The 18,539-nt window shown below is 39.3% G+C and overlaps 2 protein-coding genes across 3 annotated transcripts in view; both read right to left on the bottom strand.

Annotated features, from left to right (window-relative positions):
• Window positions 1-6,259, bottom strand: part of LOC6568554 (type-2 histone deacetylase 1) — a 50,362-nt gene extending 44,103 nt beyond the window's left edge. Inside the window, exons 1-2 of the mRNA XM_032740815.1 lie at window positions 6,105-6,259; window positions 2,220-4,484 (exon numbers count right to left, since the gene is read on the bottom strand). Of these exons, the coding sequence (XP_032596706.1) occupies window positions 2,220-3,928 (1,709 nt within the window). The 5' untranslated portion in view covers window positions 3,929-4,484; window positions 6,105-6,259. The remainder of the gene's footprint in view (window positions 1-2,219; window positions 4,485-6,104) is intronic.
• A 3,950-nt stretch (window positions 6,260-10,209) lies between these two features.
• On the bottom strand, window positions 10,210-18,269 carry LOC6568556 (WD repeat-containing protein 44). Of its 2 annotated transcripts, XM_032740515.2 has the most exons (10): window positions 18,094-18,269; window positions 17,799-18,006; window positions 15,495-15,584; window positions 15,129-15,267; window positions 14,257-15,019; window positions 13,996-14,196; window positions 12,625-13,345; window positions 11,745-12,563; window positions 11,546-11,674; window positions 10,210-10,468 (listed from the first exon to the last, which is right to left on the bottom strand). In XM_032740515.2, exons 1-10 carry the CDS (start codon window positions 18,177-18,179, stop codon window positions 10,328-10,330), a joined length of 3,297 nt encoding a protein of 1,098 aa, XP_032596406.1. In that variant the 5' UTR covers window positions 18,180-18,269; the 3' UTR covers window positions 10,210-10,327. The 2 variants fall into 2 exon arrangements, with proteins under 2 accessions (XP_032596406.1, XP_032596408.1); XM_032740517.2 differs by lacking the exon at window positions 15,495-15,584 and having other exon boundaries at window positions 10,262-10,468.
• Between the last annotated feature and the right edge of the window lie 270 nt (window positions 18,270-18,539).

Genomic DNA, 18,539 nt, shown 5'->3' with positions numbered 1-18,539 from the left:
TATATATATACAAGACATGAGTAGACGTTAACTAGGCAAGAGTTGTTGTAAATATTGCAAGATGTTGCAGTTGCTATTGCTGTTGATGTTGCAGCAACTGCAATCGAGCGTAATGCGCACACATGCAACGTGCCACAATAGCAACAGCAACAACACCTTCGAAATGGTGTCAGCAATAATTTATCACAAAATAAAAATAAAAAAAAAATGGAAAAAAAATTTTAAATGAAAAGAAGCATAAATAAACCAGGCAAAGCTGTTCAAACCGCATCTAAGTCTGAAGAGAACCCGAAACAACGTTGCCAGCAATTTGCATGAGCAGCCAAAGACAAAAGACAATGGGACAAAAAACATATACATATGTGAACGAGTGTATGTGTGAGATACGAGCTATCTGTGAGCTGATGGTGGCCCAGGGCATGTAAAGCGTGTCAGCAGAGTGCAGTGAAACTCGGTGAAATAATTGCTGTAAGCGCATAAATAAAATTACACATGTTGCGATTTTACAAGGGGGCACAGTAGGCAAAAGACACGCCTCCCCCATGCCACCAACCCCGCCCCCAATGGTTGCCCTACAACAGGTAAAAGGAACGTAAGCAGGGCAAGCCAGGCATGCAGGCAGGCAAGCAACAGTTATTTGTATCTGTTGGTAGCATCTTTTGTATCTGCCAGATAGCAGTGACCGCTTATCTTATCTCGCGCCCCTTTTTAAAATACACAGCAATTTATTGATTTTTCCTCAGTCCAACTGATAATGCAAGACAGGAAAAAAAGGGAGGGCCGAGAGTAGAAGTAAAAAGGGTCTGTCAATCAGCCACAACTAATTAACGAAAATGACGTTGACAATGAGCATCAACACAGCAGCCTTTCAATACTACACGCGTGTCCTTTTAACAGGAAGCAGAGCAATAACAAAGCACATGGGTTCAGGCTGAGCAGGGAGTAAATCCCTTATATTCCCGTTCACTACATTAATCCTGTCAGCAGCAATTTTTATGGCATTTGACAGCAATTTCCAGCGAACTAATCAATGAAATTGCAGGCAAAACTCAAACGAAAAGTATTCGGGATTTCAGGGTTTTTTTTTTGTTTTGTAAGCCACATGAGTAGTGTAAAGGTCACGTTGTCAACGTTTACATATTGAGAATCACATAGTGTGCACATAACTAATACTTCTTAGAATTTAGCATTAGGTCACGATCTCAACGCGAAATATTAAAAAAAAATAAAAAAATTGTTTAGTGTGGTATAGGATTTTCCATGAATTTGTCACGAAATGTGCAAAGATACGCTTAACTGAACAAAATTCCTGATCTTTTCTTATTATATCATGACAGAAATATGTCTGCAAATTTATTTAATCTTTGCCATCCCGCCGATAACTGTTCTGTATAGTAAACCAGTTTCTTTAGATAATATTTAATGCCGCCCTGTTTCCGTATATGCAGATTATTGTGAAACTTACGATTATTGTTTAATGAATCACAGAAGAGTCACAGAGAGAAATAAATGCGAATGACTAATTTCATTCAGAAGATTATATATTTCATTTACTTAAAATGTATCTCGTGGGGACCAAATAAATTTATTTTTTATGAAATAAAAGTAAATATAATAAAATGTATATTTTATAAGTCCACAATAGGCATATTAATTTTTTGATGACATGCCATTGGATAAAGGGAACTCCAAAATATACGTAAAACCCCATAAGTAATACTTTAAAATTCATTATAAATTGCAATGGATTTTGTTTCTGTAAATATAACTTTTCCATTACAAGTTTTACATGACCAATTTAGATTTCCAGACTTCAAATGATCGCATTTCACATTAGTCACTAAATGCTCTTTGAAAATCCCATTATTGTAAATAATTAAATTAATTGTTTACTTGTTTTTAAGGCAATGCTGATGGAGGACAAGAACAAAAAAAAATATTTTCTTTAGATAAATAAAGAATAATTCAAAATATATAAGATAACAAAACTTTCGGCATTAAAGTCTCTTTTCACCTAAAAATCAGCCGCTAATAAATTTTTTAGTGTGGAATTTTAAGATAAAAATCGATCTAAAATCACGTTTCCAACTTTAAAAATAGTATTTATTTGATGATGCCAGATGAATGCAGGGTAAACATTAAATTTCTTTACAGGAAAAAAAGAACCCCAATAAAAATGTTGTGTATAATCATAAATCAATTGGAATTGTTTGACTCACCGTTTGACGTTACGACAACGTTTCTCGTTCTCTCGTTCGGCCTCCTTGACGCTGTCCCAGCTGTCGCCGACGCCCGACGAGGACATGTCATCCAATCGCTCCTCATCCTCCATGCCCGAATCCTCCAGCGAGATGTGACAACTGGTCAGAGTCACCTGCTTGCCATTGTCTCCCACCTCGATCCAGTCAGAGGTTCTGATCCGCTGTGATCTCTCCGTGCCATAGGGCGATGAATCCGAGGAGCAGCCCGAGGGGCAACGTTTCCGAGGCGTTGAACTGCCGTTTAGATTATCATCTTTGTTGTTGTTGCTGTTATTGTTGCTGCTGTTGTTGTTGTTGCTGTTCTCTTTGAGGGACTTTTTGATGGCATAAGTTAGCGTATCCTCCTCATCGCCATCGGCATCCTCCACGTTATCGGCATCCACATCCTCCGTGTCGGCATCCTCAATAGAATTATAGCGTGGGCGTGGCATTGTCTTAATGGGCATGGCCAACGATTGTGATTTCGTGGGCAACTGTTCCAGTGAACAAGAACGATTGCGCATCGCTGCCAGCTCCGAGATGAGTAGCTCATGAAAAGCATGTTTCTTAACCGGCGTATTGCCAGCACTCAACGAGGTCTTCGGGGCAGATTGCGAAGTGGCGAGGGGATTGATGTTGATGCGGGTACAATTGCCTGCTGCCTGAATGGTAACCTGCTGTTCCTGCTGCTGTTTCTGTTGCTGCTCCCGCTCGCACCTCAGCCTTGCCCGCTCCCGTTCCCTCTCTCGCTCCCGTCCCCGTTCGAGTTCCTGCTCGAACAGCGCCTGATGTTGAATGGCACGCTCGTGCTTCGTTATAATGGTCGTATCCGTTGCAGATTGCTTCTGCGATTGACTGATGATGATCTCCGCGAACAGACGTTCGGCGGCATTCTTTAGATTATTCTTGAATTCGACTGTTTTGCCACCCAGATAACTGCCACCATGATTTGTGGAGGAGATGGGACTGTCCAGTGTGGTCTTGGAGCGACGAAAAATGCTATTCGCTGGCGTTGCGGGTGGCACCACAAATGTGGAGGGCATAAGCACTACCGACGCTGCCGCCGCCTCTTCATCATCATCATCATCCATATCGAGTGTGGCCACCGGCAATTGAACAATTTTACGTGGCTTGGGCAACGGTTGGGTGGTGGGCAATAGACCCGCCCGCTCAAAATCAACCTTGCCCAGGCTGAGGCGGGTATCCTTCAAGGCGGGCGTCGACTGTGCACTGAGAGAATTGGCGCGATTCACGCTGATCAGCACCGAGTCACGAGGTTTAGCTGTGGGCACAGCGGGCGCCTTGCGTAGCTTCAAAGGCGGCTTTGGCGCCGTTGCGGGCGCAACTGTTGCTGTTGTTGGTGTTGCTGCTGGAGCAGCAGCAACTGTTGCTGTTGTTGTTGCAGTTGCAACTAGCGCCATGGTGGGCGTTTGTGTTTGCGCCTGCTTCTTCTGATTGAGATTCAGCGAGGGCGACTTGTAGACAAGGGTGCGACCTACGGCGCTCAGTTGGCTAACAAATGTGGGCTTCTTTTGGATGATGGGCGGCGTGGCGGGTGCCGCAGCGGCAACTGTTGCTGCTGTTGCTGTTGCAGTTGCTGTTGCTGCTGCTGCTGCTGCTGCTGCTGCTGTTTTGGGCCTGGGCGGCACTGGCGGACCCGGCCGCTTAGCCGCAACTGTTGACTGCATTTTCCGTTGTTGTTGTTGGTTCTCACGAGTTGTTGTTGGTTGTTGCTTGTTGGTTGTAAAACCAGTATTTGTAGGTCACTTTTTTTGCGCGACTTCTCGTCTGCAACTTTAAGACTTGCACTGAAACTTTGTATTGCGTTTATTTATTATTATTATTTTAGCATGAAACTTGTTTTTTTTTTTGGTTGCGTTCTCAAGTTGCTGTTGTTGTTGTTGTTAGCATTTTGACAGCGCTGCTGCTGATCTGCGACTGAGGCTGATCTATTTTGAATATAGGCCACGATGGCGCACTAACGGGCCAAGTTGTTGCTGTATTTGGTTTGGCTTATTGGTTATTGGCTGATTGAAACTCGTTTGGCTCGTTTATTTGTTGCTGTTGTTGTTGGTTGTTGCACTTTGGATTCTCAGTGAGTTTTTTTTTAAGTGAAAGGGTTGCGGTTTTTAGTACAATATACTTTGGGTAGATGATGCCCTATGCGAACAGTTACTCATTGGTTTTCAGCACTTGTAAATTTTTTTGTTTTGTATATTTTTGCATCTTAATTTTTCAAATAACCTATAACATTTTTAGAGAGGAAACGTTTGATAATTAATTTTAATTTTAAAATATATTTACATATATTTTTTATGGCTTTTAAATGATGATATGATGACAACTGCTTTCTAAATATCAAGTTTCCACTGTAACACAGTAGTGGCTCGTAAATAAAAATTCACTTTTAGCACTACCCAAGAATAAACATATTTTTAAGACCCAATATTTAATGCATTTGACATCTTGAATAGAAAATTCACAATGTTGTAGGCAGTATTTTCAGTATCATTTAAAAAAAAAATCATGCAAAGATTATTATTATTATTAGTCATTACTTTTTAATTAACAATTAATTTTTATTCAATAATGGATTTAATATCTTTAATTGGCAATTCATAATTTCTATATATTCTTCGATATACAAAATTTAAAAAAAACGTTTCCGTTAACTTTTAATTAAGCTACTTAAGATTTAAAAAATATATTTTTTTTTTAATAACGCCTGAGCCAAAGCATTTTCTTTATCGAACGATCACTGTACTACATTGGATTTACTTTTAAAAAATGTGCTGTTAATTTGACTCTGATTAGGTGCCATGTTTGTGTGTTGTTGTTGTTGTTATTTTTGTTGTAATTGCTTTAGCTGCATTTTGAAAGTGTTTATACAATTTTTGTATTAATTTGTTTTTTGTGCATTTGCACGATTTTCGGGCCATATTGCGGGCGTCGAATGCAACGTCATAATTGAGTTGCATGTTAGAAAGCTCAATTAAGGCAAAAAGCACATAAAAACGATAAAAATAAGTAAGAAAATAAAAACCCAATTCCAGTCACAAATGTGCTCAGAATAAAGTGTACTTTAATGAAGCGTTTTGAGCCATAGCAAATTGGTTTGGCTTTAAGGAAAACTCTGCGATCATTAAAAAAACATTTCAATTGAGTTTTCAGGCATAGCTTTTCCCACTGTGTTACGCCGCAAACCGTTAAGAGAAAATGCATAACAAACAATTTAATATGGAAATTAAAAAAGGGGGAAATAAAATACAACGCTTTAGAATAAATCCCCAAAACAAAAAACCGGCTTTTATCGAATTCAATAGTCGCTTTAAACAGGTAGAAGCGTTTAAGAAAGAGAAAACAAAAAAGCGACAGTTTCAGCTGCTTCTTCTTTGAACAATTGACGATTAACATTTTTATCGAAATCTAATTAGAACCTTAAAGCTCCACAATTGGGGTCATCAAAAGATAATCGATCGGCGATAAACGAGCAATTTTATGGCCGATAAACAACAACGGTAAAACTGAATTAGCATCATATTTAGCATACACACACATACACACACGCACACACAAACACACAAACGGTTTGCACTTTGAGCTTTAGCTTGATTGAGTATTCCTTTAATTCAAATTGAATTTAGTTTAATTTAATTAAGTGCTAAGGCGCTGTAAGAATGTCACCCACTCACACTCACACACACACACACGCAGCGAATGCAGCACACACAGACACACACTCGCACAATTTGTGGCTATTTTTGACATAGAATTCTTTCATTTCATATTTTTCTTAAAAATATTCACATATATATATATATATAAATACATGTATATATGTATATATGTAAATGCATTAGTTACACTGCGTATTTGTGTTGCATTTGCATTTGTCAAGCAGCAGTAAAGACGAAAAACAGACCGAAACCGACACCGACACACACACACAACACATTAGCGACCGAGCGACCGTACGAGCCGTCCGTTTCGACGTTGCGCTTTGTACGAGAGCCAGAAATAAACTGAGAGCATTGTAAGAGCTAAGCGCACCTTGCTCAATCTCGGCGCATTATGTTTACGTAGTTGCGTTTGTGTGCGAGCGTCTGTATGTGTGTGTGCGAGCGTGCGTGTGGGTGTGCGCCTGTGTGCATGCCAATGATGTGCGCGTGACAAAAACAATCAAACACGACCCCAACTTCAGATGGCTGTAATACTTGGTGTGCCGCGTGGATTTATTTATTTTGTGTTTTGCTTTTGTATGAGAGAGTGTGCTCTCTTATTTAAGCTATGCCGCAAGCTTAACTTGACCCCGCATTCTATTCGTTTGTGTGAGACACAGCACGTTACTCACGATACACTCACGCGTGTGCTGCGTGCGCATCTCTACTGGCTGTCGCTCTGCAAAAACCGAAACAATTCTGCTCTCTTAACTTTTTGAGCTCGCTGTTAAGTCACGCTGTTAGCTAACATTATTGCTAGTTTTGGGTGCCAAATAATCTAATAAGAAATATAGAACAGTAAAAATGAACTCTAGAAATCGGAATAATATAATAAATATAGGGTATAATATTAAACTCGTAGATTTTAAACAAAACTCACCTACTCTCAATGATTCTGAACAGCCACTCTTTAATTGATGTTTAAGAGAAACTATGCAAACTGTTAGTCAACTCGATGCTCTTCTGTTGCTAAGAGCAACTTGGCACATGGCCAAAAGTGCATTGATTGGCATTTGCAACGGGTCTGAGGAGGCAGGTGTTGAAGTGACGAGGGCCAGCGCCGGCGTCTGGCTGCTGTGGTCTCGTCAGCCATTGCAACAGCTGTTGTTGCCGCATTGCCACCACCCAGTCCACTCCACTCCGACCTTTACACCCAATCCACCAACCCGCTCCCACCCCCAACTAAGTAAATCTTTATTGATTGCATGTTGCAACAGACGCTAAAAAGAACACAAACGCTAATCGTCTTTCGAGTGACTTTGCTGTCTGACTAAACAATTATTTAGCCGGTATATTCATTGGCCCAAACTTCAATTCTTGTCCCAAAACTCCTTGCGGCACTGCAGACAAAATTGCAACGAGGCGCCAAGCACCAAAGAAAGTCGGCCCAGATATATGCACACATATTAAGTATGTACAAATGCAAGTACAGTGGTCGCCCGGCAAGCACCACGATACGATTTCATTAAGGATTTATTCCTGTTTTGGAGTATAATCTTTAAAATTACCATTTATTATTTATATTACCTAATTTTCAAAGATCTATTTTCAGGGCTTCAAAATTACCCATTAGAAAAAGTTTAAGATCAAGATCAAATATAAATATTTATAAGATAAAATTATAATAATTATAACGCTTAACCCAATTTCTCAAAGTAGGTAATTTAAATATTAGGTAGTATTAACGGGTAAATAATATGCATTATTTTAAAATTATTCATTTTTATCTTTTAACAAAAACAAATGGAAAAAAAAAGAAAGAAAAGAAAATGTTTAAGAAACAAAAAAACTACCAAAAATATGTAAAAACCAAAATTAAAAATATAATAAAATTTTAGTTGTTTGAAGATACTCAAGATTTTATTAAATTTAATATGAAGTTCTAATAACAAGTAGTATTATTTGGTGATAAATGATTTTGAAAATTAAAATTAAATGATAGATTTTGAAAATTAATTAAATTGAAAAAATGCGATTAAAATATGCACAAATCTCGCGTTTCGAGCTTGCAACTTCCGAGTGACCACTGTATGTGGCATACAATGATAAATTATGTACATACTTTCATACATTACATTTATGTGATGTGGCGACATGAGCCGTAATACATACGGTCGTATAAATCTTCAACATTTTGGGGTTGCTGGGTTCGTTCGTTGGCGATGTCGTTGTCGCCACTTGAAATTACCGTATTTGTATTTGGTTTTGGTAGGCAACCCAGAAGCGGCCCAGAACCGCCCCAAAATGAGGCAAGAGACGCCGCCTAGCACTACTAGCCCGACCGGCTGCTTTGTCTGTCTGTGGCACGACGGGGATATCCCCACAGCCATCCACTTCAAATGATTTCCATGGCACTCAGGAAGTCGCCTCTTCCGGCCAAAAAAAAAACAACAACAACAAAAAACACAGTTCTAGGAGTTGGAGGGAACCTGAGGCCCGTTTTCATTTGCTCGACACTTTTTTTTGTTTTTGTGAATTTTTCTTTTTGTTTCGCTCATTTGGCGCAGCAAATATATGTATATATATATATATATATATATATATATATATGTATAAATTTCTGTGTCGACCATTGTATTCGGGTTGTCTGGAGTCTTTGTCGCAGTCGGGAATTGGCAAGGCACCAGCTGCAATTACAGATACCAACGAGAACATGCCCAACACAATTGACAAAATACCCATTTTTTAAATCACAAAGGATTATCCACATATATGTATGGATTTCTATATACATATACATACACACGCACACTTCTACTTGAATGCACTTCAGAACGCACCCTTTGGCTATTAGGAAGCCCCAACAATGAAGGTTAAACTTACGCTAAATAGCTGTCGTCACCAGGACCACACCCGGCAGCCATCCACTTCTAATCCTTCCCGCCTCGAGCAACGAAGCACTTCAACAGCAAAACCAGTAGCAGAAACAGCTTCTAACGGAGCAGCGTGCAAAATCAATAACAACTAGAAACCAAGTAAGAACCAACTTTCTTAGGCACGCCGACTTTTATATACCCTTGTAGAGCGGAATTAATCTGCTGAAGTTTCAATTTTTGTTAGGATTATGATTTAGCACATTTTATTTATTTATATTTTTCCACGTCTGTGTAGTTAGTCAGAAAAGTCGCACATCATAAAAGTGTTCTTTCGACTGATTGTGCTAGTGATGCTGATGCTGAATATTTATATATTCTTTATGGGGCCGGTTGTAAAAAGCCTGTTTAAGTTTATAAAAATTAGTTCATTTTGGCTTGCCAAAAATAAACTCCTTGCCATTGAAGTTTTATGACATAATAATCTGTTGTTGATAAATATAGCATACTGAACTTTGCTTAAGATATTTTTAACAACAAAATCAGTTAATTCAGCAAAAAGATGCTTTCAAGTGAAGTTTCAAATTTAAATTGAAGAGAAAAAAATTAAGTTCGCACAGTTATACTGACCAGCTAAAAATGCATCCATCGACCTCAGTTACCTCCATCGACCTCATTGCTAAATAACTCATGCTTGCCACACATATAAAAATAAAATTACAATACCCCCCACAAAGAGTATAAAAAAATCCAAACTTTTTTAAGTGCACATTAGCGTACCCCAGAGGGTCGCAAATTTTTTTGTTTTTGTTTTTTTTTTTGTTACTTTACACAAAATATCATATAGTATATTAAATAATTACCACAAGCTAATTATCATTATTAGTCATATACGTGTGAGAATGTGTGTATGTATGTGTGTGTGTGTGTTGTTTTTATTTTTATTTTAAAGTAATTGCATAATATGTAAGAATAAAAAAATATACACTTGGATTCTTTTTCTGAAATATAACAAGCAATAAAATATATCAACTAGTATACACACGCACATCACACTCGCACGCACACACGCACATCACACACACACACACACACACATGCCACAGTCCACACACAGAATTGGCATTAGAAAATAATTAACATTAGAAAAAACATGCTTCTTTTTTAGTTTTTTTTTTTTTGCATACGTTTTTACACACATACTGCTCGGATATCCGTTAACAACAACTCACATAATCATAGTTTATATATATATATATATATATATATATAGTGTAAGACATTATGATCTTAAGTAGCGTATAGATTAAATACATAAATAAGCGTTAATGCTATTAATTAATCCGTACAAAATACATACATGTCACAATACAGTACAATACAAAAGAAACACACAAAACTAAAATAAAAGTTTTCAACACAATTTGACTGTTTGCATTTTCCATTTCCAATTCCCCAATTCCCCAATTCCCCCCAACCCTCACCCCCACAACCCACACCCACATTCGCATTGAATGAATCGCCCAATCGGCTAATTGACATATCGGCGCCTCGTCTAATCCGCAATGGCCGTGTACGGCAAACTGCTGTGCTTGGGCTTCGTTTTATTGATGAACACCTTGATGGCGCCATTGAAATCGGCACTGACCAGCACATAGCCACATCCCTTCTTATGCTGCTCCGCCAACGGATCCGGCTGTACAAAAAGTGGGGAAATAGGGAAAAACAAAGAGAACAGTTATTAGCAATTACAATAGCAAATATCAACAGAGGACCACCTCTGTTTGTTTGCATAGAGCGAATCATTGTTAAGTCAATAGAGGAGCACCTCTATTTGTAAGTATATAAAAAATAATTAATAAAAACAGTTCAGCTTTGTTGCTCAGCAAAAAACTTGTCAATTTCGCTTGTGATTCGTTTGGAGTATGACTAAAGCCCGCACTTATTACTCTGATATATATATTTCCGGTTTATTTTTAAATTAAAATATGAAGAAAACCTGATTGCTTTATATGAATAACGTTTAATATTTTGTTCACAAAAATTGAAATGAGAAAATAGAAACAAAGAAAACAAAGAAACAAAAAAAATGACAAAGATTTGTAATTTCTTTCGATTCATTTTATGTGCTAAAATAATATGAGTTGAACTGATAAGTTGATGACATTCCAATAATTATAATAATAATAAAAACCAATTGTAAGAAGATGAATTCCTATAATTGTAACAAGAATGAATCCGCAGGCCTAAGTGAATCAACAAAATCGACAGATAAATGATATAGTTGTCCCATGCTGATAAATATTTTAGCACAGTTTAAAAGCTATAGCCCTGAATAAGTATGATTATATAGAAACCCATAACTCAGGGCAGCATGATCTGAATCATTTTTTGTTTAAATAAATACGCATATTAAGTAAATTTGATTTAAATATCTTGTTGAACAAAAATATTTTCCAATAGAACACTCATATTTCGATTGATCATTCCTATAACAGCTATGTGATATAATGATCTGATCCGACCGTCGCTGACATATGTACTGTATGCAGCAAACTGAAAAATTTACGCCCAGTTTCATCAAGATAATGAATTACAGAAACAGACGGACAGAGAAACATTGCTATATCGCCTCGGCTAGTGATGCTGATCAAGAATATATATACTTTATGACACCTTATGACTTGAAGACACCTCTTTCAATTTTATACCCTTATTTACAAGAGCAACGAGATTAGTTTAGTTTGACAGTGGTTACTCGTCGCATGCTCACCTTATCATTTGGAATTTCGTCCGGTTCCGGTTTGATGATGGCCTCTGGATGTGGCGCAAATATGGCACAGGTGACAGTGGCATTATGTGCTTTAATACCCTCCCAAAAATCACTACGATCTCGACGCACCTAAAATAGGAATCAAAATAAACAACTTATTCAAACAATAACTAAAGCAAGTAAATCCTTCTTCACTCACCGAGCTCAGCTTGGAGTAGTCGTGATTCGTTTTCCATATGTAGATGCATTGGTTCTCGGAACCGGCAATAATGTACTTGCCATCGTGGCTGAAGGAGCCCTTGATCTGCGAGGAGACATTGAGGTAGCCCTTGTATTTGCAGGACAAGTTCAGGTCGCGCAGATCGTACAGGCGGACACGACTGTCATTGGAGGTAACCAGAATTTTATCCTCACCGGGCATCGGTTCAATGCCGCTAATTTTGCGACCAATGCGATTCTTGCCACGCGTGGAGCGCACATGAATTTGCGTGTGATACTTCAGCTGGTCCGTGTTGTAGAATATGCAGCGTCCATCGTAGCTGCCAACCACAGCGAATTGGCCATTCTGACAGAAATTCGCCGCCGTGATGAGCTTCGTCTGGCCATCGACCTCGTTCCACAGCGCCACCTTCTTGTCGGGTATGTTCCACAGCCGGAGTTTGCCATCAAGACTGCCACTGAGGAAGTAGCGATCGTCTCGCGGATGAAACGCAATGGCAGTGACAAAATCAATGTGCTGGAAACAGCAGAGGCACTCTTTCCGCGAGATGTGCCACAGACGCACCGTTTTGTCCATGCTGCTCGACAGGATGAAATAGTTCTTCGACCAGCTGACATCCAACAAATCCGACGTGTGTCCATTGTACATACAGAAGGGCTTCGGCATAAATGGGCCCGTGCACTTCTCCGCTGCGGTGGCCATCGCAATTGCTTCCTCGGCGGAATGCTGCGACACTAGCGACTCTTGCGATGGCGTCGGCGATGATTTCTGATCCGCATTGTATTTGTTGCGCATATCCTGCAATGTGGCATTGATCAGTTAGCATTAAGCAGCATAAAATAAATAACTTTAAGCTTACCTGAAAATAGGGATAGGCATCCTTAAGCACCCAAATGCGGAGCACTTTATCCTGTCCGGCAGTGGCCAGCAGTCGTCCACATGAGCTGAACTTCATGCACCACACGGCGCTGGTATCCTCGCCAATCAGATCCTGCACATGCTGCAGCTTGGTAAACTCATAGGGGCCCTTGTTCGAGGAGGATGCCTTGATTTTAATATTCTGCTCGGGATTCATGGCGTCCACGATGTCGGCGACATCCTCCTTGTGTCGCGCATGCGACACCTCCGATGCAATCGACTTGGCCTTATCCACCGTTTTGCGCATCGTGCTGCCAAAGAAGCGTTTAATCCGAGCCGTTTTCTTTTTGAGGCGACTGCCATCCTCTGTTTCGAGCTCCTCCTCGTCGGGCTGCTGGCCCTCACTGCTGGGCGGTATGCCAATTACGCTCTCCTCATCCGATTCCTTCTGTATGACCTCCAGATGCGAGGTCAGCTTCAGTATATGCAGCGAGAGCGGATTCCAGCCCTCAGGCACTGGCGGTGAACGCACCTCGGATAGCGGCATATTCTCACCAGTATCCAAATTCTTTACAGGAACTTGTTCGAGTATCTCAAAGTCAGTCAACTGTTTCCCCGAATTCGTGCGTGTGCGCACGTAAATATTCATCTGCCGCAAAACATCTTCATCCCCAGCGGACTTGCGACGTTCCTTATCACTTACGCGATACAAAGCCGTATAGCTGTGAAAAGGATAACCGAAATTAGTTTTAAACACAAAACGTAGTTAAAGTTGAAGTTGCCTAAATCAAAGTTAGCAATAAGTCTAGCAATAATTAATTACTATTATAGAAAGATTTAGGTATTGTTGTGAATTATTCAACTAACTTGTGGCACATTCTCCAAGTCTTGTACATAATATACAGATCAGACGCACTGCTGCAAATATACCTCGGAAAAAGTTAATTTAATGTTATTTAACTAAGACTCATTTTCAAGACCCTGAAAAAGTATTTGATCTAATACTATCATGCCTTAAATAAGAGAACTTTAATTGCTTTATGATTTAATAATCAAAATCCGACACTTTTAATTCTAATTCATAAGTAGAAATTATATAAGCATTAAATTCAATATTGATTGATGATCAATACTTTTTAAAGTTACTGAAGACACTTCCGATATATTAAGATACAGAATTTTTCTATAGACCTAAATTATAACTGCAGACATCTATTCCAAGTTTCTAAATGATTTTCCCTTTTAACAACTACTGTTTTCTGATATTTGCCGTTTTTACACAACAACAAATAACTCAAGTATCCCATTTCACACCCTTCAAATCCCTGTCTAATCCTCGCACATTCCCATTGGTTTATATCTGCTAACATACCGTGTGGCACTGCCCAAGCTATTGGAACCGCTGCCCGCCAGCTTGGGTCGACTAGCGCTCTCCATGAGCATTTTCTCGATGCGCTCGATTTCGTCCTGCGATGGGCCTTGAGCCTTGTTGCTAGCCTCGTCGCGCGGTTTAACGACATAGCCGCCCTGAATGGCCTTGAACAGATTGAGGCCCTGATTGGGATCAATGGAACTGCAAAACAGATGGTAATGAATAATTACAAATTATAGCAAAATAGCTTCAACAGCTCACCTGACCCGACCCGGCGCCGAATTGCTCTTGGCCGAGTTCGAGGGACTTGGCTTCGAGTAGACCGATGTGGAGCTGTTCCCCAGCGAATGCGATGGCTTTAGCACAATGCCCGCCGCGGACACAGGACGCACAAAGCACGCCTGACTCGTTGACGCCATTTGAATCAGTGATGAGGGCGTCGTTGTCGCCGTCGATGCCGAAGCGGACACAATTGTGCTGGTTGAGGAACAGGTCAGTGTATTGCTCGACGCCTTGGCGCTGACATCGTTCAGCGAATTCTCGAACTGCTTGACAATGTCGTCGCGCAACTGCTGCTGCACATCGCGCACACTCTGCACCGATCTCGTATCGCTGTCTGTGTCCTCCGTATCGCCACCAGCCGGCACTTGCATGCCCTCATTCATGTTGAACTGCTCCGACGAGCTGCTCGAGAATTTGCGTGATTTCTTTTTGCGACGCGGCGGCGCCACCGGTCCGCTGGATGTTATCGAGTCCGTGGTCTTTGAGTGCGCCAGCTTTGTGCTGGCTATCACATCCGGCTCCTGTAGGATTTGTGTGCTGCTCAATGCAGCAGCTACCGCAGTTGTGGCCACGATATGCGCCGACTGCTTGCCTCCTGCCGTTGCTGCGGCTGCTGCTGCAGCAACTGTTGTGGCAGCCGTTGCTGTTGTTGAGGGCAGCGGCGGCGGCGTCTGGCGTTGCTGTTGCAACTGTTGCTGTTGGACGTTCATTGAGGCCAGCGATTCACGATCAACACTGATCGCTGAGTGTGAAAACAAACGAATGGCATGTGAATATATAATTTGTGTTGAAAATTGACAGACATAAAACGACACACCAAGATTTACAGATTTACATGTAAGTCAACTCACCAGACGGATCGATGCTGCCGGCCAAGATGCGACCCACGCGTCCCAATGATGTCATGCTCTGTATGCTCATCGTATCGCTTTCGACCACCTTAAACGGATGCGTTGTCCGATTGGTAAATACGCCATCCATGGAGCTGTTCTGTAGTTGTATGCAAACAAGTTGTTAATTAGCCAACTAATTGAAGCCAAGGCCGGCAACGAACGGCACACACAAAATATAGCAATACAAAATTAATAAATAACTAAAAACACGCACTACACAAAATAGTTTAAGCTGGCATTTACATTATACGTTATACATTAGAAGCTACTTAATAATAACTAGTAGTATTCTACGATTGGAAATTGAAAATAGATTTGTAGTACCTGAGAATCAGGTGTGAGTGTATTTCCTGGATTATCATCTTCATCTTTTTTCATGCAATCACGCAGATCTTGAAAGCGTTGTCTACCAGACTATATGTGTACGATATACATACGTATATATATATATATATATATTATTTTTTATTTACACAGATGAGTTGAGTGTTTTGAAGTTTCGACCATATTCCATGTAAATTTTATAATTAATTTAATTTTTTATTATATTTTTTATATGTATTTATTTAAGTAATTTTTTATTTTTTTTTTTGTCGTTGAAGTGAGCACAAAATATGAAAATAAAGAGCAAACAGGTTGACAAGAAATTAACAAATATTACGACAAAAAAATAAACAAAATATAAGTAAAAGTCCCAAACAAACAAGAAAGATGAGCTCAATTCAGCTGCCCGAAGATTCAATACACTTGCAGAGAAGGCAAAAATGTCAAATATTTAAATACATATTGAAATGGCAACTATCAACCTATCTGCTGGTATTGATTAAAGTCTTAAAATTCTAACTGACTTCCGTAAAACGCTAAACGATTTGTAGGAAAATTGTAAGATTGTAAGTGTAAACAGATACATCATTAATTGAGAAGCTCAATTAGTGAAAGGGAATCAGAATCTTTTGCCAAGCACGGAAGCAAACTGGGCCATAAATTACTATATATTTATTATGTATATTTGTTATCAAACATTTGCAGAGCACTCAACGCTGTCACAGATAAGGCTAAGACAAGTCAATTTCACCTTCCGATGAATGAAAATGTTTCCAGGTCGGCTTAATAGATCAACTAGTACAAAAACCTTGACCGAAAACAATTATCAGAAATATGTACATATAGTAAATGTATGCACAATGAGCTGATAATAAAAAAAGCACAAAGCAACAACAATCATTATCAGCAATTATTGTGGCGACAACAGCAAACCTTTTATTAGCATTACGATAATGGTTTATACACAACAAAAATAAAATGCGTAACGCAAGCCAATTAATTATAATAATTATGCAAGTGGCGAACAATTGACAGGGCAGACATTAAATTAATCAACATGTTGCCAAGCAAACAATCCTAATGCAAAGAATTTAGACAAAGTGAAGAAAAAAAGCAACAAGTGGAACCAAAAATGTTTGGTGAAATCAACAAAATGCCTGAAATGAATGATTTAGTTCAGATTTAAAAGAGGTGCAAAACAACAATTGCACATATCTAAAATAAATACATATTTTGCCAAACTAATTGTGCTGCTCTACTGATTTTTTTTAGTTTTACATCAAATAATACGTCAAGAGTTAAATTACAAAATTTCTAATTTAGACAATTTTGTTAGAATTAATACAAAACAAATGGTTTCAACTTAAAGATTTTTAACAATTCTAATAACTGACGAGAGAAACAATGTTATACAAATAATAATAAACTATCGAGCAGCCCTCGGTTTGCACAAATTTGTGACTGACCACTGACCACCGACTGATGACAATCAGCGGCACTCACACAACGAGGTGCCTCAGCGGAAGGGGTTAACATAAATTATAAAAACAAATAAAACAAACGCTGCGCGCTTGGGTAATAGTGAAAACCGTATGAGCAATCCAACCAAATGTATGATTGTCAGGGAATTTAATTTGCTTAACATTTTGTTTTTGGTGTAAGCGCAGTGAAATCGGCACATTAAAATTTTTGCATTGATTTTTACACTGAGCAGAATAAAAAGGGAAAACGCAAACGTGCTTTGAATTCCTATGAAGAATAAAGGTTGAAGGGGGTTTGTGGTTAACAATAGGGACATCATTTTTCAATAAGAAACAAGGCTTGTACAGCAGACACTCGATAATTGAGCAAACAGTTGTAAAAATTATCTAATCTAAGCCTAATCAAACAATAATTAGTCAATAGGGTGCGGCATTATTTGTTGAGAATTATTTAGGAGAACTTTGGATATATACACATATAACAATACATAACTGAAAATCTAGCTGGGTTTTAGGTAAGCGTTTCTCAATTGTTAACATTTAACAATTATGACAAACAAATAATCAAGGCAAAAACATACGCATAAGAATTACAAATTTCTATTTTTTGAATACCAAAACCTTGCACAATTATCGAGTGTTTACTGTGAGTATCTCAAGAATGCATGCAGCCAAAAAACTCAATCAAAAAATTGAACGCAACGCAATCAACACATAAAACACACACAAACATATCAAACGCAGCTACTCCAGAAAAACCACCCATTTTACGTCACTCCACTCGACTCGTCTCCACATCGACACACCCACTTGCCACACTCACCACGCCCTTGCTGCCCGCCTTTGGCTCCACAAAGATGGCTGCATCCTGTTGCTTGAGACGTGCACCGAGACTATTTGTGGGACTGCGGGTGGCAGGCGTGCCTGCCCCAATGGGCGTTGCATCGCTGTCGGAGGAGACGTTGGCATTCACACGCACCGCTGGCTCTGGAAAGATGAACTCCTGCGCGCATTCCGGTGGCAATTTGCGGCTGCAATTTTGAATAAATAAACATGCGTGTCATTAGAGTGAGTCACTATTGTAGTGGGGTGATGGGGGGGTCTCTACTACACCCTACCAAAGCGTTGAGGCGCGATTCGGTGTTGTGTCTTCGGCATCGAAAAATTCCTCTGAACTGTCCGAGTCCGTTTCCAGTTTACTCATTTTTGTTGTTTGTTGTGCGTGAATTACCTAATCCGCTTTCTGTTTCTATTTCTATTGAAATATGCAAATTGACCAAATTATGTTTTCTTTTTTTTTTTGTGTGTGTTGGGTTGTTTTTGTATTGTTGCTGCAGGGCTGGTTTTTATTGTTGTTGTGGCTGCTGCTGCAAAGTTTACTCTTTGTTGTGGTTGTTATGCGTCATCGTTTGGTGTTGCAGGCGCGCAACTATATGCTTATTTAACATTTTGTACACATTGTTGGTTGAAAATGTATTACTGTAGATTTAATAATTATTAATTTTGTTTTACGCCCGAGAAAAGGTCTGCTCTGTTGCATTGACTATTTTGCAGTGCTGCAAAG

Source organism: Drosophila grimshawi, unplaced genomic scaffold, assembly GCF_018153295.1.
Source record: "Drosophila grimshawi isolate 15287-2541.00 unplaced genomic scaffold, ASM1815329v1 contig_311, whole genome shotgun sequence".
NCBI lineage: Eukaryota > Metazoa > Arthropoda > Insecta > Diptera > Drosophilidae > Drosophila > Drosophila grimshawi.
Note: the sequence above shows the minus strand (reverse complement) of the source record. Positions and strands in the feature narration are given on the sequence as shown.